Below are 27,351 nucleotides of genomic sequence, written 5' to 3' on the forward strand. Positions count from 1 at the left end.
TGCTGGCCTCGTTTGGCGTCCAAGCCTCCTAGACTTCAGACTAGCATGCCTCACAGTGTGTCCTTAAAGACAAACTTGAGTTCTTTGTTCTTCGTTCTTTATTTTATTTACTTGTGTTTTATTTGTAGTTCAAAGAATGAACTCCAGGACCTTGTCCATTCGAGACAAGCACCCTTCCTCCAAGCCTATCCCCAGACCTTGGTTTTGCTTTTAAACTTTGTTCACTTACCTATTCATTTATAAAATAATTACAACTACTCGCTGAAAAGGTGAGAGAAAGGCTGTAATACCAGGCCAGCTCGGGCTTTTGTGTTTAGATTCCACAGGCTGCAGACTCTGCCAGACTCGGTGAAACCTTTGCTAGGAACTCGGCAAGCCTAGGCCTCCTTGGCAACTCGGGGGTGGAGCCGAGAGACAGGTGGGGCTAGTGGGGGCGGGGCTAGCGGGCAGCTGGGGTCCCCGCAGCTCCGTAGCTCCGTAGCTCCGAGGCTGACCGACGCGCAAGAGGAGTTGGGGAGTAGAGGGACTGCACACCTCGACCGCGGGAGTGTGAGCGCGAGCGATCCTAACCGTAAGCTGCGGGGACAGCGGTGGCACCCCAGTCTGATTGTTGCTAGGCTGAGTGTAGCTCCTGCAGTTAAATGCGCTTCCCCATACCCCAAGGCTGATCCCCGTCGTGCAGTCTGTCGGTCATGCCTCGTTGTCCTGCATCCGACGCCCCATCCCCCCTCCCTGGGCAGTTCGAGTGAGCTTCGGAAGCAAAGGGTAGGCGTTAGGCCTGACAGTGCGTCTCCTTTACCCTCTGGCTCCCTCCCCACCTCAGACAAGTGCAGTTTTGTCCCTTCGGCTCCGGCTCGCGACTTGCCCCGGCACCTGCCCCGACCCTGGTGTCGGAGGGCGCTAGCGCTGCAGCGAGTCCTTAACTTCAGCACTCCGCACCTCCCGCTGTTTAAACTTCAGGAGGCCCAAAGCCGGGGTCGCCTTGCCCGCGCTGGGTTGGCGGGATCCGGCGGGAGGTGGAGGCACCGGAGGTCTGCGCGTGCAGCTCGTCCTAGACTAGGACCGCGCCTGCCTAGCCTTCTACCGCTGCTGGCTGGGACTGTTGAGTTAGACTTTGGGGAGGGAGGGGTTGCTTGCTTCTCTGTCTCTAAATTCGTCGTGATCGTTTTTTAAAGCCGCAGAGGCGAACATTGTTAGTGTGATAGTGGCTTCCTTCCTCGAGTGGAACCTTTCATTGGCTGTGCCTGGTTTGACGTAGCAGAAAACTAAGGGGGGAGCATGGGCGTGTTCAGCAGTTTTCATTCCCAAATACCCACACGAGGCCCCGTGATGACTTCCTGTGTCCCTGAGGAAGTGTCTCCAGAACGGCTGTTCTTAGGGACCCGGGCTGGCTGTTCATACACTGCCCTGCACCCTGGGGATGACAGGGAACAAACACACTTCATGGGACATGCTTTTGGACAGACAAGAAGCAAAATCCAACCCAGCACCACAAAATAAACGAGTATATATTTGTAAATTTTAAATTGCACGAGAAGATGGTGTGTGCTCTGGACAACAGAAACATTAAAAAGAGAACAGGAAATGCTGAGTGGAGGCAGCGTTTTAACTCCTGAAGAGTTAGGGAGTCACTCTGTATCCAGCTGCACTGGGCTAAGGGAAGAACACTAAGTGTCCTGAGGCTGGAGTGTACGCCTGTGTAGAAGTCGTTTATGTCCTCATTTGCAGTCTGAGAGGAGTGAGCAATGTCAGAGAGAGGGCCCCAAGCCTTCTGCTACCCCAGATACCAAGAAAACAAGATCTGTCCCTAGACTCTTACCCGCCCAGAAAGTCAGCTGGGTGACCCCCCCAGCACCTTCCATAATACTCCGTGTTGTCCCGTGTGGCCTCACCTGCCTTTGGCTGACTGAGCCTAACACACACTGACTGCCACAGATTTGCTGAGTTGGGAAGTAACTGGTGAACAGAGTAGGGGTTTTAGTGAAAGTTGGGAAAGTGTGCACCTCCACCAGACCCCTGGGGTGCCCACTTCCTGCTTAGTGCCCAACTACAGCACAAGTGGTACCCACACAAGCCCCTGTCACTGTGAGCAGCACTCCTACCCAGAGGCGCCAGCATTCCCGTGTAGTCCCCGCCCACCTGGCCCCTACACTCTTTTTTCCCTAGTGTTCCGGCTCAGGATCAAGAACTTGAAGGGCAGAGCCTGCCATATTCCATTTCTCAATTCTTGTTCTGAGACCTGAAAAAAATGGGAACACAGCCTGGTTGTAAAGGATGAGGGACAGCAGAAGTCAAGGACAAGATTAGAGACAAGAGGGCCACTACTCAGTCCCACTGGGGTCATCTGCAGGAGGTCTGCAGGCCAAGCTAGTGATGTGGCAGTCTCCAGTGGGCTATGCTGATAAGACCAGGAAAAGGCCCCCAAGAGGGAGCCGACCTCTGCCAAGAACCTTCTCCTGCACGGTGGTGCCCAGGGAGGTGGGGAGGCTGGGTCCCCAGCCTGGTTACATAATCCAGTGAACAAACAGGTTCAAAGGAGCACTCACCCTGCTGCCAGCATTTATTGACTTTCTTGAGGGAAATTACAGTTCACGCTTTCTCTCCAGGGAGCAAGTCTTTCCACTCTCAGAGCGGCCTGCATGTGCCCTCCCAGCCTGACAGGCCTGGAGTGGGCTCTTCACTCCTGGCCCAATGCCTGCTTCCCTTTGCTGGTCCCATTTTCTATAGAGCCAAGCACTGCAAAGCCACACCCTGGGTACATTTCCCAGGCCTGGGAGCTCACTTTAGGGGGAAGTGTTGTTCCAGCTATTCTATTAAAAAGGCTTTACAGAAAATTCTCCAGCTGACCAACTGACAAACAAGTACCCTCGTTACAGAAGTAACAATAGGAGTCTTCTCTGCCTTTAGTGTTCGAGAGGCAGGTGAGCAGCGGAAGAGTGTGGATGTCTCTTTGGCACTTACTGGTTAGATTATTGGGAGCAAACATCCTCTCGGAACTTTAAGTTCTCTTTAAACCAAGGGGAAATCCTCCTTTATTTCTTAGGTTATACTATTACATGGAGCGATAACTGGAGAGTAGGGCTGTCGGTTTCAGCAAGGACAGCTCAACACTGTGCCTGTGCAGTCTGAGACTTTCCCTGAAAGCCTCCAGTTAAGTGCAGCCAGGGTCTTGACCTAGGGTGCAGAGGACAATCTCAAGGACTAGTCAGCATGAAGCAGAGATGGAGTTTATTAAAATCTTTTATTATAGACTTAAAGGGAGAGAAAGAGAGAATATGACTAACTTAAGAAAAAGACAGTAGTTGTGTGACTTTTACTGGAAACACATGAACAAATGTCCATCCGTCTCAGATAGGCACCAATAATAAACCAAAGAAATGACTCCACAGAACAACTTGATGAACCAATCAATGAGTCGATTGAGCTTGCAGGAGCATGGGTGAGGAAGTCTCTACTGCAGCATGGGTGACCCCGAGACGGCATCACTGACAAGTCCCATCCTGTCATAAGTGACAACTCGTCAAAAGCTGCATCAAACCTGCAGTCAACCTACCTCTTGAATGTGCTAGCAGCCCCACCCTAACCCAGCCTAAGACCATGCATAGCTGTGAGCCAGAGCAGCAGTGGGCGGGTGAAGGTGAGGGGCTGGTGGCCCTCCCTCTCCCTCCTTCTAGGGTATACTAAGCACTCTCCCTCACACACATAGCAGAAACAGCAGAGTTACAAGGCCAATGAGTGGCTGTAGGGAGGGATGCCCATGAGCTAGAGACAGTTAGTGTAGGGGAGGAGTGAGAAGAGCCAGAATGCCAGCATGGACGCTGAAGTGTTTAACAGGTACTGGTGATAAGCGAGGGAGCCTGGAGACGAACCTGGGCGGTGATGTGCTAATAGGCACCACGACGGCATCTGTCCCTTTGGTGGAGGGTAGAGACTTCACCAGTCTCCAGGAATGCTGACTTTTGTCTAACCTCCAGAATTTGGACCTGACACAGCTAACGGTTTGTCTTCTGGCCACCCCATCTAGAGCTTAGCTCTCCTGCAGAAGGAGTGACCATGGCTTTTGAAGATTGGCTTTTAGGTAGTACCAGAAAAAAGTTAGTTCCAGATCCAAGCCCAAACTCCTTCCTGGCAGACGGGGTTGGTTTCTGAAGTAGAAGTGTAGCGACAGTCCCATGCCAAACCCTGGTGAGAGAAGATTTAGAAAACGACTTATACCCCTCCCTGCGCTATCAAACGGGCTACCAGCCTGCCACCCCTTTTGGGTTTTGTCTTGATTTTCTTTTTCTTTACTTAAGTAGACTTACATCAAAAGACAAGACTTGGGGACAAAGAACTCTGCCAGGCCCCAAGTACGTGGATTATTTCCCCTTTGACAAATGGGAGGCTCTTTAAGGCTAGGATTTTCTTTAGCAAAGACTGGAAAATTAAAATTCATCTCTAGAACAGAAAGCAGAGGCAGCCTGGGTTCCCTTGGCCCTGGGAAAGGACAAATGAGCTTGCTTGTCTCACTGTCAGGTCCAAAGGAAGCTCTACATCCTCAAATTCTGGAGGCTAGACAGAAGCCAGCATTCCTCAGGGACTGGTGAAGCCTGTCCCCTTCCAAAGGAGCCCTGTCCCTTATCACTGCACAAGGGACAGACGGCTGTCTGTGGTGCCTATTAGCACACCAAGTGCACGCTGGGCTCCAGGTTCCCTCAGCATCACAAGGGCCTAGCTCTCCTCACCTCCTCCACTATGTAAACTCCAGCTCATGGGTTCCCCTCACTCCAGGTGTTCATCCTCCTCACAACTCTGCTACTTTGTCTATGTGTTCTCTTGATCTCTTTGTCATCATCTCCCACTCCCTCACCACACACACACACACACATTCACAGACACTTACAGACATAATCACACACACACAAACACACAAACTCACAGACACTCACAGACACACACTCACATTCACACATGCTCTCACACACTCACACACACAAACACACAAACTCACAGACACTCACAGACACACACTCACATACATATACACACTCACACTCACACACATTCACAGACACTCAGACACACACACACTCACTCACACACACACATACACACACTCACACACATACACACACTCTCACACACACACACACACTCTCTCTCTCTCTCTCTCTCTCTCTCTCTGCTCCTACTTTTCTCATGGCCAGACTCAATCTGCTGGCCATGTTCAGTCTACTTTCTCTCTCTTCTCTGCACTCTCCCAGATGTCTCTGGCTGTTCTCTCCCTCACATCTACAATAAAATCCTTCCCCTTAAGCATGCATGTCATGGAGGAGTCATAGCACCAGCTTATCTACTCTCTGATGAACTTACCTATGCCTTTGTTTCATGGTTTTCTAAAAGCTGTAAGATGACACTGAGAAACTTAGAGACTCCTCCCCTGTCTGAATTGTAAACAAATCTGTTTTCCTTGGGAAGTTTGCTCCTTTTTTGATGTTGTTGCTGCTTTGTTTTTTTTGAGACAGGGTTTCTCTGTGGCTTTGGAGGCTGTCCTGGAACTCGCTCTGTAGACCAGGCTGGCCTCGAACTCACAGAGATCCACCTGCCTCTGCCTCCCGAGTGCTGGGATTAAAGGCATGCGCCACCACCGCCCGGTGTGGGAGGTTTGTTTCTTAAATATTTTTAAAGTATAAGGAACTGGGGACCCCAGGTTTCTGGACCTAAGTGCCTAGGAAAGGCAGGGCAGTTTAGGGGAGCCGGTCTCCCGGCCCACTTGGGCTACTATGCTTTCCCCGCTTGCAGCCCCATTGTCCAACCAGCTTGTCCCTCTGACAAAACAGAACCACCCAGAAAATGGGAGCCCCAGCCCCAGTGGGGGAGGGTGATTCTGCTGTCTTCCCACTGTGCACCCCACATGGAAGGCCTCCCAACCCCCCCATCCTCTGAAAGCCTGCACTCCAGAGGAGATGACACCCTGTTGGGATGGGGCATCTTAACATCAGAGGCGACTTGGAATTTTTTTTTCCTTTCCAGTACTGAGAATTGAACCCAGGACCTCACAAACGCTAGACAAGTGCTCTACCATTGACCACACAGCTCCCTGGGCACACGCTTTAACTCATTACATGTAGGCACTGGGGACTTTAGATTCTCTTTCCCTCCCTCCCTCTTTCTCTCTCTCTTAGATTTATTTATTTATTATATATACAGTGTTATCCCTGCATGTATGCCTGCAGGCCAGGGAGAGCACCAGATCCCATTATAGATGGTTGTGAGTTACCATGTGGTTGCTGGGAATTGAACTCAGGACCTCTGGAAGAGCAGTCTGTGCTCATAACCTCTGAGTCATCCCTCCAGCCCCTTGAATCTCTTTTTTCAACCTAGACATTGCTATAAGCAAATGCAACACTCTCCCAGCCCCAAATGAAACAGCCCAAAAATCAGTTCTGGGAGGCTGGCCAGGCCTCAGGGAGTTCTTCAGGATGTTCACCCTGCACCCAAGTAGCTAGGTAGATGAACTGGATTGCTCAGAAGGTCCAGGCTCCAGGCAACCCTGCATGCTAGCGAGGAAGCTTCCAGACCATGAGGTTACAATCACTGAGGAAAGGCTGGGTGGGGTTTGATGGGAAGGAAGGCAATGGCATGCTGGATGACCCACCCTGCCACCCCAGCACGGGCGTCTGCCTTCCCAGCCCACCCCAGGCATGACCTAATCTTCTCCATTAAAGCTGGTGAGACGTGTTCCTCTAGACGTCTTAAGCCAGTGGAAAATGGGACAGCCCCTGTTTTACTTGGCAGAGCTGGAGATGGAAGAGGACTATGGTGAGACTCCCGGGCTTTAGCACATTCCCCTGACAATGCCCTTACCTCTTTTTTTTTCTTTTCGAGACAGGGTTTCTCTGTGGCTTTGGAGCCTACCCTGGAACTATTGTAGACCAGGCTGGCCTCGAACTCACAGAGATCCCGCTGCCTCTGCCTCCCAGGCATCCTCATGCCTTTGCATGCACCACCACCCAGCTGCCCTTACCTTCTTGAAGGACTTCAAAAGCTGTGTGGCAGCATTGGGGACATAAGTGAAAACAGCTGGGCTACAGCTTAGTGATAGAGTCTGTGCCTATGTGAGCGAGGCCCTGGGGTCCACCCCAGCACTGGGAAAATTGTTATTATTGTTGTTGTTATTGTTCTGTTTTTGGTTTTTTGAAACACAGGTTTTCTCTGTGTAGCCCTGGCTTTTCTGGAACACTCTCCCTCTGTAGTGCAGGCTGGCCTCGAACTCAGAGATCCATCTGCCTCTGCTGCTGACTGCTGGGATTAAAGACATGCACCTGGCTTTAAAAAATTTTAATGGAATATGTTTGTTTGAGAAGTCGTAAAATAGAGTCAAGGCCACAGTTAATGAGATCTCAGAAACATAGAACCTTGGCCTGAGACTAGATAAATTAATAATCTCTAACTAATTAACAAGTTCATTTGTCCAATGTTCTCAAGGTTTAAAGCTTATAAACACAGGCTGAACCAATAAACTTGTGTGACTTTTCCACACTGGAAATACCCACCCCCTCTTTAAAGGCATTCGGGCTACCCACCCACACGGGTGCTCCCAGCCTCTCTAGCCAGCTCCTCTGTGGTCAGACTGAGGGCTGGACAAACACAGTCCCTGTCCTTAGGGTACAGGGGCAGCACTGAGGGCCTGGCCTCCAGCTGGGCTGGTCCTGGGCCCTGGTGAGCCTCAGCAGAGCGTACTTCCAGATCATGAATCTTCCAGCCCTCTCTGCTGAACCCAACACTGTTTCCTTCTCTCTCTCTTCTGTGTTGCCTTCCAAAGCACCCGGCCTTCTCCTGCTGTTGACTCTGGTCTGTTTTCCTGGGTTCAGCTCCCAGATTGTGCCCCCCCAAAGCGAGCTCGCACCACTGCCGAGCCACCAAACCACAGTCACAGTGGCCCTGAGGGAGAAGAGCCTGCCATGAGCCATCTGCATGGTCTGAGGAGGCCTCTGCTTGTCAATCATTGTGCCAACCCCCCTTGTATGGCAGGCAGACAGGAATGCAGGAGGGCCCAAATGCTTCCCTTTGTCTCCCCAGGAAGGGAGGTAGGATTGCAGGGCTGGTCAGGCCTGGAGCCAAGAGGAGGCCACACCTCATCACTCTTTCTCAGGCCTGACATGTGAGAGGAGCAGGTGCATGGTTTTCCCACAGCTCCTCAGCCCCCACTATTCCCAAGCCAAAGTGTGGAGGCCCCCAGGAGGGACTTCCAGCAGCCCAAGTGACCCCCAGGAAATCTCTGAGGGAGCGGTCCTTGACCCTTCCCAGTCAAACCCAGGGCCTGCAGCCAACACTGGCAGGGCTGTGTACTCTGTTGGTTGGCCTTTGCTCTGGAAAGCCCCCAAGTACCCGGGCCTATAATCTGCTTCGCAAAGACCAGATCTGCTGAGTCACTATTAGCTGGTACTTGAGTGTGATTTCAGGGAGCATGTCTGACTGTGATTTCAGGGAGCATGTCTGACTGTGATTTCAGGGAGCATGTCTGACTGTGATTTCAGGGAGCATGTCTGACTGATTTCAGGGAGCATGTCTGACTGTGATTTCAGGGAGCATGTCTGACTGTGATTTCAGGGAGCATGTCTGGCTGTGATTTCAGGGAGCATGTCTGACTGTGATTTCAGGGAGCATGTCTGACTGACACCAAAGCTGCTCTCTAGTCTTTCTCCATACTTTGACTAACCCTCAATCCTTCAACTCTCCAGACCACATTGAGAGATAAACTGCATGCTGCTGCTTAAGGAGAAGTTTTAATCCTTTTCATTCAGTACGTCTATTGTCTACGTTGCCCAGAGAACTTTTAATTTCATTCAGTTGGTATTGAATAATCTAGGAAGTTCCAGGGTTTGAGAGTTCAAAGGGAAACTGAAGAAGCTTGCTGACTGAGAGGCTCGGGCCACGGTACGAGAGCTAAGCACCAAGAGAGGTGAAGGAGGTGGCAGTAATCAGCCCCCTCAGAGCCCTGGGACAGCAGAGACTGCTGAGCACAAGAACTGGACAAAAATGGTCTTGGAGCCATGGGAAGTTCCTCGAGGAGGGAGGGAGGGAGGGAGGGGTCAGTAAGGGGCCTCGAAGCAGTCCTGGGGACATTCTGCAGGCGCGGGGCTGAGTGCGATGGCAGAGACAGACTTGATAGTTAGGCTCTGCAGGAAGAGTGATGGAATGAACAGATTGTCAGTGGGATAAGGAGGAGTGGCCAGGGACCTGTGCTTTGGAACGTGACAGTGGCCAGTGAGAGTGGAAACCCCAGAAGACAGAGCTCAGGGGTCAGGAGGACAGTTCGGTGCCACATGTGTTGGAGATTGGAGGCATCTGAGAAGACAAGCTGGTGGGCAGGGATAAAGACGAGACTCACAGAGGTCTAGAATGAGTCCACACGTCTCGGCCGTCTACGGAGGTACCAGTGGAGTCACACGCGTGGAAACGATGCCCCTCTCTCACGCCTGTTCTCCCGCGGCCTCCTCCCCATCTCCATACCCCGGCTTTTCCCTGCCAACTTTGTCTGCGTGGGTTGACATTTCCACAAGGCTGCTGGCCACAGGTGGGCGTGAGTGCTGGGAATGGAATCCCGATCACCTGAAATAGCTGATGCTCTTAACCGTGAACCGCCTCCCTGGCCCCTCAGTTATGATGCTGTAGCATAGGTATCCAGCTGTTGTTTTGTTGTTGCTGTCATTTTAAACAAATCTTCTGCCTGTAGGTGTGGCAGCACACACCTTTAATCCCAGCACTAGGGAGGCAGAGGCAGCTGGATCACTGAGTTTAAGGCCAGCCTAGTCTACAAAGTGAGTTCTAGGACATCCAGAACTGTTTCACAGAGAAACCTGTCTTGAAGAACCAAAACCAACCAACCAACCATACAAACAAACAAAGAACATCTTTACTAGACAACTAGTCATTTCTTAGCGAGAATACCATGACTCCAAGAAGAACAACTGTTTTTGTTGGCTTTTGTAGCACTAGGCATCAAACACATCTCACATGTGCCAGAAAGTTCTACACAGAGTCACACCCAGAGCGCTGCCTTCTTCTAGAAAGGCTTCCTCTCCAACTCTAATTCTCTAGGCACCGTGTTTTCCTTGCTGGAATATTGGGTTACAAGACAGATAAAAAGACTATTGGGAGAATGAAGCCTTTGGCACAGGATAAATAGACCACCAGTTTCAGGTGCTAGCATGACAGAAAGGAACTTGGGAATTGCTTTTTCGTTTGTTTGTTGCCTAGTCTTTCCCGATATCCCCTAAACCCTGGTGTTTTGAAGAGGTTAGAACATTCTCTACTGCAACAAGAAAGGGCCACACAGCTGTTTGTCACAAGGTAGAGGCTCAGCAGGCAGTAGTGGGGCCCTTGATGATGAGAACTGGACTTCTCTGTGCTAACAGCAAAAGCAGGCACCCCAAGGTTATGGTTTACAGGACACGGGTGGTCTCAGGCCTCCATGGGCTGGGCTGGCCTCAATCTGTCTGCTTTGGTGATGGTGCTTAGGCAGGACAGTGGGCACCCCGGGGCACTGGTGTCTATACTATGCACTCTGTCACCTGCAGCCTGGTTCTGTGCGTCTAGGCTGCTGCAGAGTGCTTGGATATGAGGTCCCATACCGTGAATTAGGAGCAGGCAGACGCAGTGCTGGGGATTGTACATCTTGATCCACAGGCAGCAGAAGCCATCTGTGTCACACTAGGGGTGGCTTGAACAAGGGAGACCTCAAAGCCCACCTCCACAGTGACACACCTCCTCCAACAAAGCCACACCTCCTGACAGTGTCACTCCCTTTGGGGACCATTTTCTTTCAAACCACCTCAATAATGGATAATACTAATATTCTTGTTACCTGAATTAGAATGTAAGAGACAGAGTCTTTAAATTACTCTTTAGATATGTTGATCTGCGTGCACGCACGTGTGCACACATACACACACATACATATGCATGCGCACGCGCACACACACACCACTCTATTCTTGAGCTTTTTGAGGACAGTCCTTTCCAAGACACCCCACCACATGAACGCCTTAAGCCAAATGCAGATCTGGAGCCTGTGGTGTCCCACACATTGCCCCCTTGCTCATGATAAAGCAGAGTTAATAATGAGCCCAATGAGCGGCTGACAATGACCAATGACTCAATTGCACGTTGACCACACTGTACCGTGGAACATTCCAGCGCTGCTACAGCCAAGCTTTGGGGCCATCACTAGATGAAATGGGGTTGCTTGAACTGCCTCTGTGATAGCTGTGGCGGCTCCTATGTAAGTAATGGACACCTAGTGTACATGTCCTGGATACATTGAACGAAAGAACAATTTACATCGTGGGTGGAATGGAACAGAACAGTGGAAAATGTCACCACTTACCATCACAGCTTTTGGGTTTTGTTGTTTGTTTGGGGTCTTTGGGGGAGGGAGGGAATGAGAAGAGGTAAAAGAACAGCTTTTTTCCATCTCGGTTCTTTCTATCCACCATGTGGATCCCCAAGATCAAACTTGGGCCACCAGGTTTAGCAGCAAGTGCCTTGACTCGGAGCCGTCTTGCCAGCCCAGCACCCAGTTTTAAACTAAAAATTACTTCTAAAGTTTCTGTCTACATTTTCAGGTTGCAGTGAGCCACGGGCACACAAAACCCTGCACAAGGGTGACAGTTGGGGCAAAGCTGGCATGAGTCATCGTGATGCCCTCTTGCCTGGATTCTGTTTTTTAGACGGAGCTCCAGGTCACTGTCACTGTGGTTCTGTTTGCTGTCTGAAGTCCAGAGTCACAATCGCTCTGCACACACAGCGGATCAGCTGAGTCATTGGGGCCGTGCAAGTGTAAAAAACCAGGGCTGGCGGGGGCTCACGCTCAGCCACCCTCACCTGGCCCACCGCTCTAGGTGCTGTGACCACAGAGGAGTCAAAGCACTGCACTGAGCCCTGGTGGACAGCAGGGGACACTGGGATAATTCTCCCAGAAAAGGAAAAGGCAGGCACTTCTGTCCCTAAGAAAAGCAACCGAGGAGCCTTTGGCCTTCCGCTGCTGCAATCAGGTAGGGGTCTGATTGTCAAGTTCTCCGGCCAGAGCGCCCCGTCTCTGCTGACTCTTGCAGCTCTTCTGATGACATCATACAAAAGTGGTCTTCTCTCAGTGACTCTGGGCCAGCAGGTGACAGTATGCCACCTTCTCAAAAGGAGGGAGGACTCTGGTTGGGACAGAGAGTCTCTGGAAATGAAAAGAAAAAAAAAAAGACCATGCAAAGCCCCTGTCTGAATTCAGAGGGACTCTACTTCAGCCATCTCTAATTTAAGCGGTTCCTACAACCTGACTGATCAGTGGTCTGGGGACAAGGGCTGAGGGAGCCTTGGTCTGGTGATGGAATGATGGAATGCACACTGAGAGAGAGAGAGAGAGAGAGAGAGAGAGAGAGAGAGAGAGAGAGAGCATCCTCTCACTAGGATGGGCAAAGCTTGCTCTCAGGCACCCTGGAGCTCAGGCAGCATTCTCACAGAGACTTGGAGCCACCTTTACAGTCCAAAGAGGGAGGTAGGTGGGAGTTGGAGTCTGTATTCGCAGGGTATGGCTTCCATGGATGGCTGTACTGGGATCTCAGCATCCCAGTGACTTTGGCTTGTGGAAGCTAGGTTGCCTCTCTTGAGATCTCTGGCAGTATCTGATGTGGGGTGACAGGGAGGGACAGCCATGGACAGGCTCTATCTGTGTAGCACCAGTTCCTGGTGATGGGTAGGTGTGAAGGAAAAAACAGCGGCGGCTCTGAGACTGAAGGTGATGCTGAGGGGATCAGTAGGGTCACTGCCAGACAGAAGAGCAGATGCCCCTACGTCAGCCATGTTCTGTGGAAGCCCCATAGCTGGCCTTCTGTGTGACTTGGTATCTCTGGAAATGGCACCTGGTGGCCCGGTTTTCAGTTTAAAGGGCCAGCTTTCAGCAGGAATAAACCTGGGGCCTCAACAAACACCAATGGAGACGTGACCATCCGATGTTAGCAGATGGAGTGCACACAGGTGTTTTTCTGAAAGGCTTTTCCTGCCTTGGGCTTCCACTCCAATGCTGTCGCCCTAGACCTGCCTGACTATAGTGTGTCCGGTGAAACCACCTCTGCCCTTGCTCCAAGGATAGGTTCATGTTCGTGCCAAGCTGGGCCCTACCCTAGAGAGATGGAAACTGAGAATCCAGGCCACAATGCTGAGCTGGGACCTTTCTGTATTGGTTTGCAGATAGCAAGTTCTTCTTTCTTCCTCCTGAGAGAAGAAGACAAAAGACTCAGACTCATGGGTGTGCGAGTACAGTGTGAATTTTCTGAAATGTAATAGAGTAAGCCCATAGAAATCGGAGACATGGTTACCGAGGGCCCAGGATGGCTTGGGGACTAGAGAAGTGACAGACTCAGGGTGTAAGGTTTCTCTTTGTTGGGATGACAATATCCTAACATCAGCTGTGCAGATGCTTACGCATGTCCAAGAGTACATTGCAAACCACTGGACTGTACATCTGAAATGGGCACACGGTAGGACATGCCCATCCTATTTCAATAAAACTATTGAAAATGCAGATATGACATGTGTAGCCAAAGGTGGGCTTCCTAACCCTGTTCCCCTACCTTCAGCTGTGCGCAGTGTCCCAGGTCCCCTGTCTTCTCACTTCCCTTTGTGCCCCACGAAGAACCCTCCTCCCAGGACCACACACGGGACAGCAACATCAGGGTTCAGAGAGAGCCTGCTGAGTAGCCTTGGGAGCAGGAGGTCCTCAGAAGGCCCAGCCTCTGAGTGCAGCCTCCACAGCCTCCACCCAGCTCTATGCTGAAGTCACCATAGACACTTCCCGGGGAGGTGGGACATTCTGACTGCTCACTGGAGTTATGAGCAAGTTTGTCTCTCTAGCATTTGCAGATATATATAAGTCAGCATTGCTGGCCTAAATAAGAAAGTTACTGGCCAGACATGATGAACCATATCTGTAATCCTGGGTACTAGGAAGCCTGAGGCAAGAGATTGGGGGGTTCATGGCCAGTCTAGATACCATAGGCAAACTCCATCTCAAGTATTATTAAAACTAAGCAAGAACCAGTATTTCTCCAAAAATTACTACTAATTTAGGAATAGCAGAGTAAGGCAATGAGAATATGAAGGTAGGGGCTGTAAAGATGGCTCAGCCACTAAGACTAGGCTCACAGCCAAAAATGTAAGAGAATACCCAGGCCATAGTGAATTGTGCCCACATTAGAAAAGATTGAAACAAAGTAAGTTTTTTACAGGCAAAAATAGGAGTGTGGACCTGGCAGGGTAACTCAACAGTGATTGAGCCCTTGCCTATTATACCTGAGACCAGGGATTATGTTCCCAGTGATCAGAATACTATTAATAATAACAACAGCAACAGATAAATTAAAACAAAGATGCATTAATAATAACAACAGCAACAGATAAATTAAAACAAAGATGCCCGACATCAGTTACTTTGAAACAGTAACCTTGACCACTGTGACTAGTAAGGAAAGGGCTTACTGATGAAGTGGAAGGCATTGACTAAATTGTTGTCCTTGCAGAAGTAGTTCTGTGTGGCCACCGAGCATGCTTAGGCTATGACAGAGTCCTTTTCCACAGCTATTATCAGTCATGTAGAAGAATTCTCTTCTCATAAGCATTCATTGTGAGGATGACACAAGAAACCCCTTTTCATTCTGGTAATGTTCACTTCTCATTGGACAAACACGAACAAGGCCAGGAGCAGGTCATCCATTAGTTATTTACTGGCTGTTGTGACAAGATATCTGATAAGAAGCAACTTACAGGTGGGAGAATTTATTTGGGCTGTGCTTAAGGGCAGAGTTAATCACGACAGGCAGAAGTGGTGGCAGGAGCAGGTCGCTGGTTACATTGTGTCACGTCAGGGAGCTGAGGGAGAGAGATGGATGCTGGTGCTCGCCTCACTTCCTCCTTTCGCTCAGGCTGGGGCTCTAGCAGGTGGAATGGTACCAACCACATTCAGCACAGGTCTTCCCACCTCAGTTCAGAGCTTCTGGAAGCTCTCTCACAGGCACACCCAGAGGCTTGTCTCCTAATCTTGGGACAAGCTGCTGTCAAGATTAACATCGCTTTTGGGGATGCGCGGGGGGGGACTCTGTAGGCGCCAGGTTCTGGCCTCTTGCTGATGTGTTCTTTTCAGCCCCTAGGAGTCATGTGGCTGGAACTCCTCCTGGCCTCCGTGCTGGGCCTTGTCATCTACTGGTTTGTCTCCCGGGACAAGGAGGAAACCTTACCTCTTGAAGATGGCTGGTGGGGCCCAGGGTCGAAGCCCTCAACCAGAGAAGATGAGAGCATCCGACCTTTCAAGGTGGAAACATCAGATGAGGAGATCAAGGTGAGATGCCCTTTTGCAGCCTGGGTAGAAGTCAGAGGTGGAGATGGGCTGTGGTTTCCTTGGACCAGAGTGGGGACATGGTTGACGACAGAGCTTTGGGAATGGACTGTCTGGAAGTTTTGTCTGTCTGCTCTTCTCCCTGACTGAGGGCAGGCGCATTTTGCTTCTAATAGGTGTTTCCCCTTCCTAACCCCATCTCTCTAGCTACTTTTCCCCCCACACCAGGCCCAGGCAGGCTGCCAATGGAACCACTGTGTGCATCAGAGACCAAAGAAAACCCCCACTGCCCCGTCCTATCCCACGAGTGGAGGCTACAGACTTTAAGGGAGAAAGATGCCCCGGGTGGATGTAGCACCACAACTACACAGGGAAGTGGTGCTCAGGAGACACGGTCACGCGGAGACCACAGGGCCAGCCTTGGGTAGGCCCCTACTGTGTTGGCCACTCCTGGGCCCGTCATATCCTTACACCGAGACTGCCCATTGTCACTTGTACCAGCTCTCAGAGGTGAGCCCCGGAGCTGGGAATGGTGCAGCAGTGGGTCCCGGGTGAAGGATTAGAAGTCTCAGGGTCCTGGCCCTTCCACACAGACTTGTAGGCAGAAAGGAGGGGCCAGTGGGTAGGGGGAAGGGGGAAGCGAGTCTTCTGAGTCTTCTGGAGGAGCCAGACTCAAGTAGGGTCACAAGGGGGCAGACCACACTCGGCCCGTCCTTCCCTTTGCCACGTGGTCCTTAAGCAGCTGCTGTGACAGGTGCCCTGCAGTGAACTTGGAGAACACACACACACACACACACACACACACACACACACACACTCTCTCCCGGCACAGCTCAGCACGTAGCATCCATCCATGAAAAGGGAGTACATCCAAAGATACAGTGACCCACAGGCTGGTAGCGATGAATGTCATCGGGCACTTTCAAAAGGTCACAAAAGTTCCCGGAGGAAGGGATTGAGACCAGGAGCTGGAACTGAAGCCGAGAGCACACGGCTGAGGTTCCTTGCAGCTGAGGGCAGAAGCTGAGCTCTGAGGGCCATCCTGGAGGGAGGAGTCTAAGGTTTCTAAACCTGTTTGGGGGAGGCCAAGGGACATGAAAACCTCTGAGAATAATGACACCTGAGCCACTCCATGAGGCAGCAGGCACACCCTTGAGCTGGAATGCTGAACTTTTAACTGGACCCACCTGTTGGCACCCTGTGCCCTGAGAGCTGTCCTTTTTATCTGGATTAGGATCACTCAGTGCCGTGCAGCAAGGACTGGCACACCCCGGCTCAAGGCCAAGCGTAGTCCACCACTTGCTTTATAATTGCCCGTGAATAAACTGTCGTCTCTTCAAAGGGCATGAAAAGAAAACAATAATTGAAGTCGTGCAACTCTTGTATGGCATTTGAGTTTCAGTCCTGTGCATAAGTTTGACTAGAGCCTGGCTTCACCGCTCATGCAGGGTCACCTATAGCAGCTCCTTCCCTTCAGAGAAAGAGCAGACAGCTTGTATCTTGCCTACAAACTTGCTCTGTGACTCTTTACAAAGTATCCAATTCCAGACCTATAGATGGCTCAGTGTATTAAGAGTGAGTATTGGGCTGGGCAATGGTGGTGCACACCTTTAGTCCCAGCACTTGGGAGGCAGAGGCAGGCGGATCTCTGTGAATTCGAGACCAGCCTGGTCTACAAGAGCTAGTTCCAGGACAGCCTCCAAAACAACACAGAGAGACCCTGTCTAGGGAAAAAAAATGAGTATTGTCCACACACCTAAGAAATAAAAAGATGGCTGGGTGGAGCTAAAGGAGAACACATCCTGGGCGTCCTGTGCAAAGCTTCTGTCCCTCCCTCCACTCCCATTCCACCCAATCAAAGGGAGATGGAAGGGAGTCTGGAGTCCACAGGGGAACCATAGCCTCTCAGGGCTCCGGTGACACACATGGCCCTGTGTGGCCCCTCCATGGTGTCCATCTGCGGCTGCAGGGCTCACTCTGAGTTGTGGACACAGCTCTCTCCTGCCTCTGCCCACCCACCCTGGCTTCTGCACTGCAGGACTTACACCACAGGATCGATGGCTTCCGGGCATCGCCGCCTTTGGAGGGCAGTCGCTTCCACTATGGCTTCAACTCCAGCTACCTGAAGAAAGTGGTGTCCTACTGGAGGAACGAGTTTGACTGGAGGAAGCAGGTGGAGATCCTCAACCAGTACCCTCACTTCAAGACCAAGATTGAAGGTGAGTTCCCAGATCACCAGCCTGGCTCAGGGGGTGTGTGAGTCACAGGAGCAGCCTCCCTGTGTGGCATGAGTGACCCCAAATCAACCATGCTGTAGCATGCTCCCCGGGATCCAGTAGAAGGTCACCGAGATGTTGAGGTTCACCATCTTGCCAGGATGTACAGATAATGCCAAGAGTCAGCAAGCCATCAGTGTGTGTATAACTAGACATGAGAGCAGAACAATGATTTTGCAACCAGAGACCTGCAAAGTCCAGTTAGCAATACAGAAGTCCTTGAGCAGGGTCTATACAGAAGCCTGGGGTCTGGCTGTGGCTTTAATCAGCTCAGCATTTAGAGCTGGGCAATTCTATGGTGTGCTCAGGAGTCAATCCTATTATAAACTGCCCTATCCAACTATAGCCTTCAACCTCACGTCCAAGTCCCCCCACAGACTAGCAATGAAGACACAAACTCTTTATTTCCGAAGGGAGGGCAGGATCATTTTGTCTAAATTCGTAGACCCTTAATAGAAAGCAAAATTTTGACAACACTTGATTAAGCAGTCAAACTTTAATGAAATTAAACCACGCTGTTAAATTTTTAACCCATTTATTTTTATTGTGGTAACATACATATTGTGGTACATAACATGAAACTCACTGACCTTGGTGACCTTTAAGTGCACAGGTCAGTGGCTCAGAGGCAAGAAGTGTGTTGTTCCATGGCATGAAGAGGGTTCTTTGTCAGGCAGGCTGTTTCCAGAAGTTTGCCACCATCCCAAACTGAAACTCTGCCCCTGTCATACCCTAGCCCACACTTCTCCCTCTGCCCCAACCTTCACAGCCCGCCTTCCAGCCTCTATGAATTCATCTGCTCTACATCACTCATATAATTGATGCATGCAAGTCGTTTTCCCATCTGTGCCTGGCTTCTTACTGTCCTCACCTCCTATGCAGCATGTCAGAATTCTGTGGTTGCAGTTCCGAGGGCAGAACCGGTGACTTGGGGGGCAAGAGCTCTACTGCGCGTCCCCACACCCTGCCGTCTTCTTACTGTTCTAGCCTGAATCTTATCCCATAGCAGGAATGAAACATTCTCTTTGTCCACGCACCCACCCAAGGACACCTTTGGCTGTTGTGAATAACTCTGGACACTCACCTCTTGAAGACCCTGCTTATGGCCGGCCAGCCACAGTGCTGCAAGCCTGTAATCACAGCACTTAAGAGGTGCAGGCGTGACCTCCCGGCTTCTCTCCAGACCCAGAACTGCCTTCCTGCACTCACTTTGGATTCGCAGACTGTTGTCCTATAGGAGACCCAGCCAAAGCTTTTCCTTTCACAAAGGAAACGGACCCATGAGGTCGTCTCAGCACTACAGGGTTTTAACAGTGTCCTCGGGCTGGAATGTGGCCCATTGGTGGTTTGTGCACGACACTGGGCCCTATATCTAATACTAATAAGAATTAATAGTGATGATAATAACTTCAAAATTTTGTGATGTAACTGTTATAGGGGACTCACAGACAAAGGCCAGTATTCCTGCCCATGCGTCCCCATCACAGATCTGGATCCTGCCATCCTTACATGAGGAGAGCCTGTGTGCATGTGTATTTCTAATTTTATAGTCAGATGATGTGATACTAAAAATTGAGTTAAAAATAACCTCATACCATGCAGTTTAGTCAAAAATGATAAAAATACCCACTAAAATAAGCTTGAAGATGGTAGTAAGTTTAGCAACAGAGGACTCTGGGAGATGCTAGTGAGAAAAGCCAGGTTCCAAAACAGAACCAGCATGGCTTTTTGGTTTCGCTTAAAGGAAGATACGGTCTAGGAGTGTGTCTTGGAGATGTGAACTATGCTAATAGAAGCCTAAGAAATCAGGGCCTGGGGAAGAGCCTAAAAATGAGGTCAGATTAAAGCCGAGAAACCCTGAATTGCGCAGCCCCGAATGTGTGAACCAATGCCATAGAACTTTAAAAGGGAGAAAAGGAAGTTGATGTGGCCTTCTGTTATCCTAGCACTTGGAAGGCAGAGGCAGGGGGATCAAGAGTTGAGGCAGCGATAACATGTGTGGTAGGCAAGCGATATGCCACTGACCAATGCATTTTGACTTCCAAATTTTTCAACTTCTGGCAGGTTCATCACAATATAAAACTATATAACGGCTGTCGCATCCATGACCGTGGTCAACCCAGAGAACAACCCCAACATGACATCCCCCTAGATGAGAAGCTGTTGGCTGGTGGTGGCTGCTAGGGTGGGGAAGGCATTTTTCTTCCGGGTTGTAGCTGATGGTAGGTTGCACATGCACGTACAGACAGCATTAACTGGAGTCAATGAATTAGAAAAAAAGGCACGGATATGAGAGGGGAGTCCTTCGAAGTGGGATACCATCAAGAATCATTTATATGGAGATATGCATATGTGTATATATGAAACTGTTGAAGAGTAATAAAAATACTTCAATTTTAAAAGAACGTAGCCCCATGTGAGTGAATATGCTATGCATAAGACTGTTGACAAAACTGAACTATACTATGGCCATGACGGGGCCATTTAATCCCATGGCAATGAGATCTTCTATATGTTAGATGAGCACGCGGGTGACAGTCACTTCACAGGACTGCGGTGCTCTGTTGAGTGCAACCCATTGTTGCTGGGTGCCTGGGCCTCTCCACCCCCCATGTGTTCTCAGTGAACAAGTGTTTAGGGAGCCCTGCTGTAAGCCAGGCTCTGTCCTGGGCCATGGGAACCCGGAAGTGCATTCCCAGACCATCTCTGCCCTCCAGAGAGCACACTCTAACGTGACTGGGAGGTCAGCGAGGACATGCATGTAGCCAGAGCACGCAGTAGGCACCCCACAGTGAGACCTGTTGTTACTGTCATCAGTGCCTTGGGGACACCAAGGGCACAGCACTTACTCTCTTCCAGGGATGGCACACAGGAAAACAAGATCCCCAGGGCCTCAGCCTCCACTACAGCAGGACCCTCTGTCCCTCGCCCTGATGCTCCGCCCCTCACCCTGATGCTCCGCCCCTCACTCCGACTGTGCTCTGTCCCCAGGACTGGACATCCACTTCATCCACGTGAAGCCTCCCCAGCTGCCCTCGGGCCGCACCCCAAAACCCTTGCTGATGGTGCACGGCTGGCCCGGCTCCTTCTATGAGTTTTACAAGATCATCCCGCTGCTGACTGACCCCAAGGCTCACGGCCTGAGTGACCAGCATGTGTTTGAAGTCATCTGTCCCTCCATTCCTGGCTATGGCTTCTCAGAAGCATCCAGCAAAAAAGGTACAGGGTGCGGAGGGTGGCGCGTCCCAGACTGTGCTCTGTTCTCACCGCCCAGACCCCTGTGCTGTGTGGTTCACAAACCTTTCGGTGGCTGCGGTGCCCCAAGGGGGTGGGACCTGGCACACTGCCCTGTGGTCTGGGTCTTCCTCAAGGTACCAAGGCTCCTTCCTTCTGGCCTCCTGTGAGCTCGCTCCCCATGACACTCTGTGGGATGCTCATTGTACCGCTAACTTGTGGTGTGCTGTGTGCGCTCACCGTGAAGCTGGCTCTGGAGGCAAAGATGTTGCCACCCCTACCCTGACCCCCTGTTTCAGACTCAGCGTGTTCATCTCAACGTGTCCTTCAGGACCCTCAGTCCTGGGTCAGGCTGGCCCCTGACTGTGTAGCGGGAAGAGGGGAAAACAGCAGGCAGCTAAGAGATTAAGAACATTGTGTCCTCGAGGACAGCCAAAAGTCAGAGACAGCCAGAAGTCAGAGTTCAGGCACCGTTTATTCTTTGGCATAAAAAGTTCCTACAGTGGGACGCTCATCCACGGAGAGAAATCTCTCCACTGGGAATTCTAGTTGAGTGCCTCAACATCCCTCACTGGCCTCTGCAGGACATTTGGAAAGGCCCCTTCATTGCTTACTTTCTCAGGTTAGAGCCTCCACTCATTTCCAACCTGTTGGAAACTTCTGATTGGAGGATGTTTTGTTATTTTATATGCTGCCAGTTGTAGCACAAAAAATAAAAGACCCAGAGACAGATATTGGGGTTCAAGCTTCAAGCTGAAGATCAGAAAAGCAAAGCAGCCAGCCACTAGCTCTTACCTCCCCGTCAGCTCAGACCAAAGGGGGCAATCCTCAAACTGCTTCTACTTCACTGCTCCTCAGATTCACTCAGACTGTGTGCTCTCCTCGAGGTGGCTGGAGACTAATCTCAGATCGAATGCCTCTACCTTTTATGCCTCTCAAATCCTGGTATTAAACGTATGAGCTCTGATTCATTCTCTGGTAGCCTAGGGTAGTCTTGAACTCAGAGACCAGTCTGCCTCTTACTCCTGAGTCCTGGGATTAAAGGTGTATGCCTGGCTTCTATGGCTAACTAGTATGGCTGCTTTGCTATTTTGATCTCCAGTGACTTTAATAAATCATAAATTTATACAATACATCACCACAGCCCCTGTTGCTACTGTATTTCACAAACTCATTCATTCAAAGCCCAAAGTACAGCTATCAGAAATGATTCTCCAGACTGTACAGAACACCCTGTCTGTTTCCTTCACACACAGGCTTCAATACGGTGGCCACTGCTAGGATCTTCTACAAGCTGATGTTGCGTCTGGGCTTCCAGAAATTCTACATTCAAGGCGGGGACTGGGGGTCCCTCATCTGTACCAACATGGCCCAGATGGTTCCCAAGTGAGTCAGTGAAGTCATACTGGCAGGATCTGTGTGTATACAGCATCTATGCAGGACACAGGACTGTTCACCCTAGACCCCTTCCAGCAATGTCAGACTTGGGGCTCCCCTCATCCAAGGGCTCCCCTCATCCAGGTCCTCACAGGCCCAGATGCTTGTGGGCTCGGAGCTGAGGAAACAGATCTTTCCTCATTAGGTGGGAGAGGGCATGTTATCCCCTCTTCCCCTTGGGGTAACTGTGGTAGTTATCTGAAGCAGAGGAAGAGTTCAGTATTAGACCATGTTGGACAAGATCTTTAACAGCCCTGACCAGAATACTGTGGAAGTTCCTCCTCTGCTACCATTCCCCTCCAGCTCAGCAGATGCCCCGAAAGGTCAGGTGCCAAAGAAGGCTGACTCTCCAGTCCTGTGGTCTGTCCCTACCTCCTCCATCTTCTCTCCCAAATCCTTCATAGCAGCCAAGCTCACCCATGTCCCTTCCTCTGCCTACAGCCACGTGAAAGGCCTGCACTTGAACATGGCTTTCATTTCAAGAAGTCTCTACACCCTGACCCCTCTCCTGGGCCCGCATTTCGGGAGATTCCTTGGCTACACTGAGAGGGATATCGAGCTGTTGTACCCCTTCAAGGAGAAGGTTTTCCACAGCATCATGAGGGAGAGTGGCTACCTACACATCCAGGCCACCAAGCCAGACACCGTGGGTAAGTTCACCAGGGCAGGGAGGTCCAGAAGGAATCCCACTGCCCCTGAGAACACAGCTTACAGCAAGAAAGCCCCAGAAAGGGGCACGGGGCTGTGTTTTCCACACTGAGAACTGAACCATGGCATCGCACTTGCTAGATAAGTGATCTGTCACTCAGCACAGCTATGGTCCCATGTACGGGAGGCAGAGCTAGGAGAGCCCCACAATTTTTAGGCTAGCCTAGTCTACACAGTGAGTTCCAAGCCATCCTCGGCTATATAGCCAGACTCTTAAAAAAAAAAGGAAGAAGAGGAGGAGGAGGAGGAAAGAAAAACAAAGAAAAGAAACTAAATATTTTAATTCATAAGGAAAGATAAGATGATCCAATAAGCAACAGTTTGTTCAAAGGTATTTAGAATACGAATTTGTTTTCTAATGGATACAGAGCTCATTAACACCCACAGAGTAGCGAGGCCTGGTGACACATGGACGTCTGCAATCCCAGCTGCTCTGCGGGCTGCAGCAAGACGGTCCAAAAAGTCACGGCCTCCTGGGCGGCTTAGTCAAGACCCCACCTCAGAGCAAACATAGTAACATGTCGGTGAGGCAGCTCAGTGGGGGAGTATTTGCCTTGAGACTGTTAAGTCCCTGAGTCCAGTCCCCAGTATAGAAGAAAAATTACCATTGGGGAAAAATGATTTCTTCTTGACAGACGAGAATCGTTTGTATTTTCCTGGGGTTTTTTTTGTTTGTTTTATCACTTACAGAGCTTTAAAGTAGCTAAAAGACAAGGGAAGGTGGACCCCTAGAGCAGTGGATCCCAACCTTTCCTAACGCTGCTGTCCTTTAATGCAGTTCCTCATGTGGTGGTGACCTCAACCGTAACGTTATTTTCATTGCTACCTCATAACTGTAATTTTGGTATAAATGGTGATGTAAATATCTGATATGCAGGATTATCTGATATGTGACCTCTGTGAAAGGGTCATTCAACCCCCAAGAGGGTCGCATCCCACAGGCTGAGAACCACTGCCCTAGAAGCTCTGAGGACAGTTAGATGTCCTCTAGCTGTCCCTTGACTCCACTCAGAGGACACCTGGGAACCCTTTTGCTCATTTCAGAGTCTCCCACGGTTCCCATGGCCCGTACCACCCCAAGCACAGCTCCCCATCATGATAGCACTTTATAAAGTCAGGCTTCCTTTCCAGTTGTGAAACAATTGTTCATCATATGACTAGAAAAGCAAAAAAAACAAAGAAGTCATTGTCCAGCTCGTGCCTTGCAGCTGCACTCCCCAGGAGAGCTTGCAACGTTGTCCCTGATACACGTTGTGAATGCAGGTCCTCGTGTCCAGAGGTGATGGCCTCTTTCAGGACCTGAACATATCCCCCTCGCTCCTATAATTAGGTGTCCCAGGGTGCTGTTGTCCTGGAACCTCACAACATGTGCTCTGCATTCTTGCTCCTTTTGCTCAACCTGACTTTTGTGAGACTTCTATGCTGTTATCCCAGCCATGCCAGTCAATACTGGCTGTGCATTTGTTCTCTGCTGTTACCCCAGCCGTGACACTCAATGCTGGCTCTGCATTTATCTTATACTGTCGTTACCCCAGCCATGATTCTTAGTGATGGATGTGGTACTTGAAGTCTCGAGGATGCTAAGCATGTGCTGCTCCACTGACCTATCCCTGTCCCCTGACTGGAACAGTATTTCAGCTCATGGAAACAATATTTATTGGTAACTGATTATCCTATTTTTGGCCAAGATACACCCCATATAGTCTGTGAATCCCATGAGATTAAGGGAATATTGATCTCTGCTTGCCGTATGAGGCTACTCAGGCCAGGGCTCCAGAAGTGGAGTGCTCTGTGTCACCCACACACCTCCATCCTACAGTCATACTCCCCGGGGCCAGGCTTCAATCCCTCCCTTTCTCCTTCCCATCCAGGGTGTGCCCTGAACGACTCGCCCGTGGGTCTGGCTGCCTACATCTTAGAAAAGTTCTCCACCTGGACCAAGTCAGAATACCGTGACCTGGAGGATGGAGGTCTGGAGAGGTGAGGCCCCACCGCCCTGCTGTCAGACTGGGTCCCCAGGCTCTGCCTCTGTCTTCCTGCCATGCCATTCCTGTCTCCACGCACTTTATGGGTAGCTAGCAAGCTCCTGTGATCCTTGAGTTGCTGCACCTCCTCCTCCTGTACAGGGGATGCCAAGGTAAAGGCAAGAAAGGTCCGGTGACTTGTTCAGCTTCCCAGTTGGTGGTGAGACAAAACACACGTGCCAGGAAGCCCCCCAAAGTAGCAAGCACCCTTTATTGCAGAATAGCTGAACCCTCTCTCTTGGGGCCCATAGAGCCTGTGAGTTCTATGAAAACCGATGGGAAGGGTCAGAGCTGTGAATGCATGGGTGTGAGGGCACCCTTGTGTGTCTCTCTGACACAGCGCTATGTCAGAGGAGCTTAGCATTGATGCCAAGCTCATTTTGTCATAGTCACATTGAGGGACAGACTGCAAGACATCCAAGTGGGAGGTGTCCATTCAGAGCCTAGATCCAAAGAGGTAGAGCTTGGGTAAAATATCACATGGAAGAGATAGTCCCATGTGGTCTGGTTGACCGAGGGTGGGTATCACAGAAAATGTGGATGGCAGCATCTACGGGTACTGGGAAGGCTTGCCGGCTACAGAGGAGGGGAAGCAAAGTACAGAGGAACGGGACAGACAGACTAAAGAACAGAGCCCAGTTAGAGCCTCACTCTTACAGACATGAGCAATGAGAGCAACTTCGTGAAGCAGGACTGAGAGGGGATGGAGTTGAGGGTGAAGCAGGAGGGGGCAGGGAGGGGGCAGGGAGGGCAGCTGGAAGAAGGGGCCGAGGGTTAACAGGAGACCAGACAGGTGTGGTTAGCCTAGGGAGGGGAGGAGGCTAATGAGGTCAAGGAGACAGATGGGCGATTCAGGGAGCAACAGCAGCAGATCACAACTCTAGGGCAGAAAAGCCTGGAAATGCAGGGCCCAGACACAGTGGGCACTTGTGTCTGCCACACTGAGTTGATCTCAAAAAGGGTGACAAGGGAGGCGGGGTTGCGATAGACTTGTGGCCCGTCAGGACGCATCCAATGCTGGGACCTCGGAGGAGTCAGCAACTGGGAGAGAATGGGCTCAGCAGGCCACTTGAGGCCATAGCTAGTCACCGTTAAAACTCAGAAGACGACAGGGCTGAATCACTGCAGCAGGCGACAGAACAGAGGCCCTTCTACAAGACAGACAGCTCCAGGGATCGCCGGGGCTGTGGAAGGCCACACCCTTGAGCGGCAACTGAAATTCACAGCCCCTTCCCTGAGCTCCCAGCATGGGAGAGCTAGGCCTGACCTGGTGTTCCCAGCCTCGAGGGGCAGCCCTTTGTTCTTGACAGCCACAGCTGTCACTGAGCCTAAGCATCCTGTGCACTTTCCCAGGAAGTTCTCCCTGGAAGATCTTCTGACTAACATCATGATCTACTGGACAACAGGAACCATTGTCTCCTCCCAGCGCTTCTACAAGGAGAACATGGGCCAGGGCATCATGGTCCATAGGCATGAAGGGTAAGCCTGGCTGAGCAGGGAGAGGGGGCTGGGGCTGGGAACTATGTGGACTTTAATCCAAAGGTGTGATGTCGAGATAAGAAGGACAGCGGATGGTCTTGGGGTCCTGGTCTGCGGGGACAGAGGCATTGGGAGTTGCGAGGTCTATATGGCGACCCTCAGGTGACAGCGAGGAAACAGACTAGCCAAGTGGGTGTTTAGAGGCTCACATGACCTGTTCCGTGATCCTCCCAGGCAGACAGGGTCCTTAGAGAGTGAAAAGTCAGGACTCTAATAGGAGGGTAGTGTACACCCTTGTCACTATGGCTCCATATGACCCAGCTGAGTCCTCCCCGGGGCGTGGGAGTCTCCCTTGGAAACAGAAGAGCACAGCACCTCAGCCTCACCCCTCCCCCTTCCCCACAGGATGAAGGTCTTTGTGCCCACTGGCTATTCCGCCTTCCCTTCAGAGCTACTGCACGCTCCAGAAAAGTGGGTGAAGGTCAAGTACCCCAAGCTCATCTCCTACTCCTACATGGAGCGTGGGGGCCACTTTGCTGCCTTTGAGGAGCCCAAGCTTCTGGCCCAGGACATCCGCAAGTTCGTGTCCCTGGCTGAGCTGAAGTGACGACACTAGACACCAACCATGGCTTTAGCTGCAGCGCTGGTCCCTCCTCAGTCACGCTGAAGAGAGATGACCGCTTTATAAGAAATCAATTTGTTTCTGTCCCCTGGCCACACTGGGGGCCCAGACTTGCCCGCATGGAGTCACCTTTCACTCCATATGCATCACCCCACTGCACACCTGTGTTAAGCTACATGGCTTTGATGATAAATGGTTTTATTTCTA

General features: G+C 50.8%; 1 protein-coding gene across 3 annotated transcripts; it reads left to right on the plus strand.

Annotated features, from left to right (window-relative positions):
• Positions 1 to 415: 415 nt before the first annotated feature.
• Positions 416 to 27,351, plus strand: LOC101835523 (epoxide hydrolase 1). 3 transcript variants are annotated; one of them, XM_040737585.1, is made up of 9 exons: positions 416 to 571; positions 15,173 to 15,367; positions 17,403 to 17,583; positions 20,632 to 20,859; positions 22,131 to 22,260; positions 22,753 to 22,961; positions 24,891 to 24,999; positions 26,397 to 26,522; positions 26,928 to 27,351. In XM_040737585.1, exons 2-9 carry the CDS (start codon positions 15,185 to 15,187, stop codon positions 27,127 to 27,129), a joined length of 1,368 nt encoding a protein of 455 aa, XP_040593519.1. In that variant the 5' UTR covers positions 416 to 571; positions 15,173 to 15,184; the 3' UTR covers positions 27,130 to 27,351. The 3 variants fall into 3 exon arrangements, with proteins under 3 accessions (XP_040593519.1, XP_040593521.1, XP_040593522.1); XM_040737587.1 differs by having other exon boundaries at positions 423 to 571; positions 15,180 to 15,367; XM_040737588.1 differs by lacking the exon at positions 416 to 571 and adding an exon at positions 12,021 to 12,038.

Source organism: Mesocricetus auratus, unplaced genomic scaffold, assembly GCF_017639785.1.
Source record: "Mesocricetus auratus isolate SY011 unplaced genomic scaffold, BCM_Maur_2.0 Super-Scaffold_100676, whole genome shotgun sequence".
In the NCBI taxonomy this organism is placed as follows: Eukaryota; Metazoa; Chordata; class Mammalia; order Rodentia; family Cricetidae; genus Mesocricetus; species Mesocricetus auratus.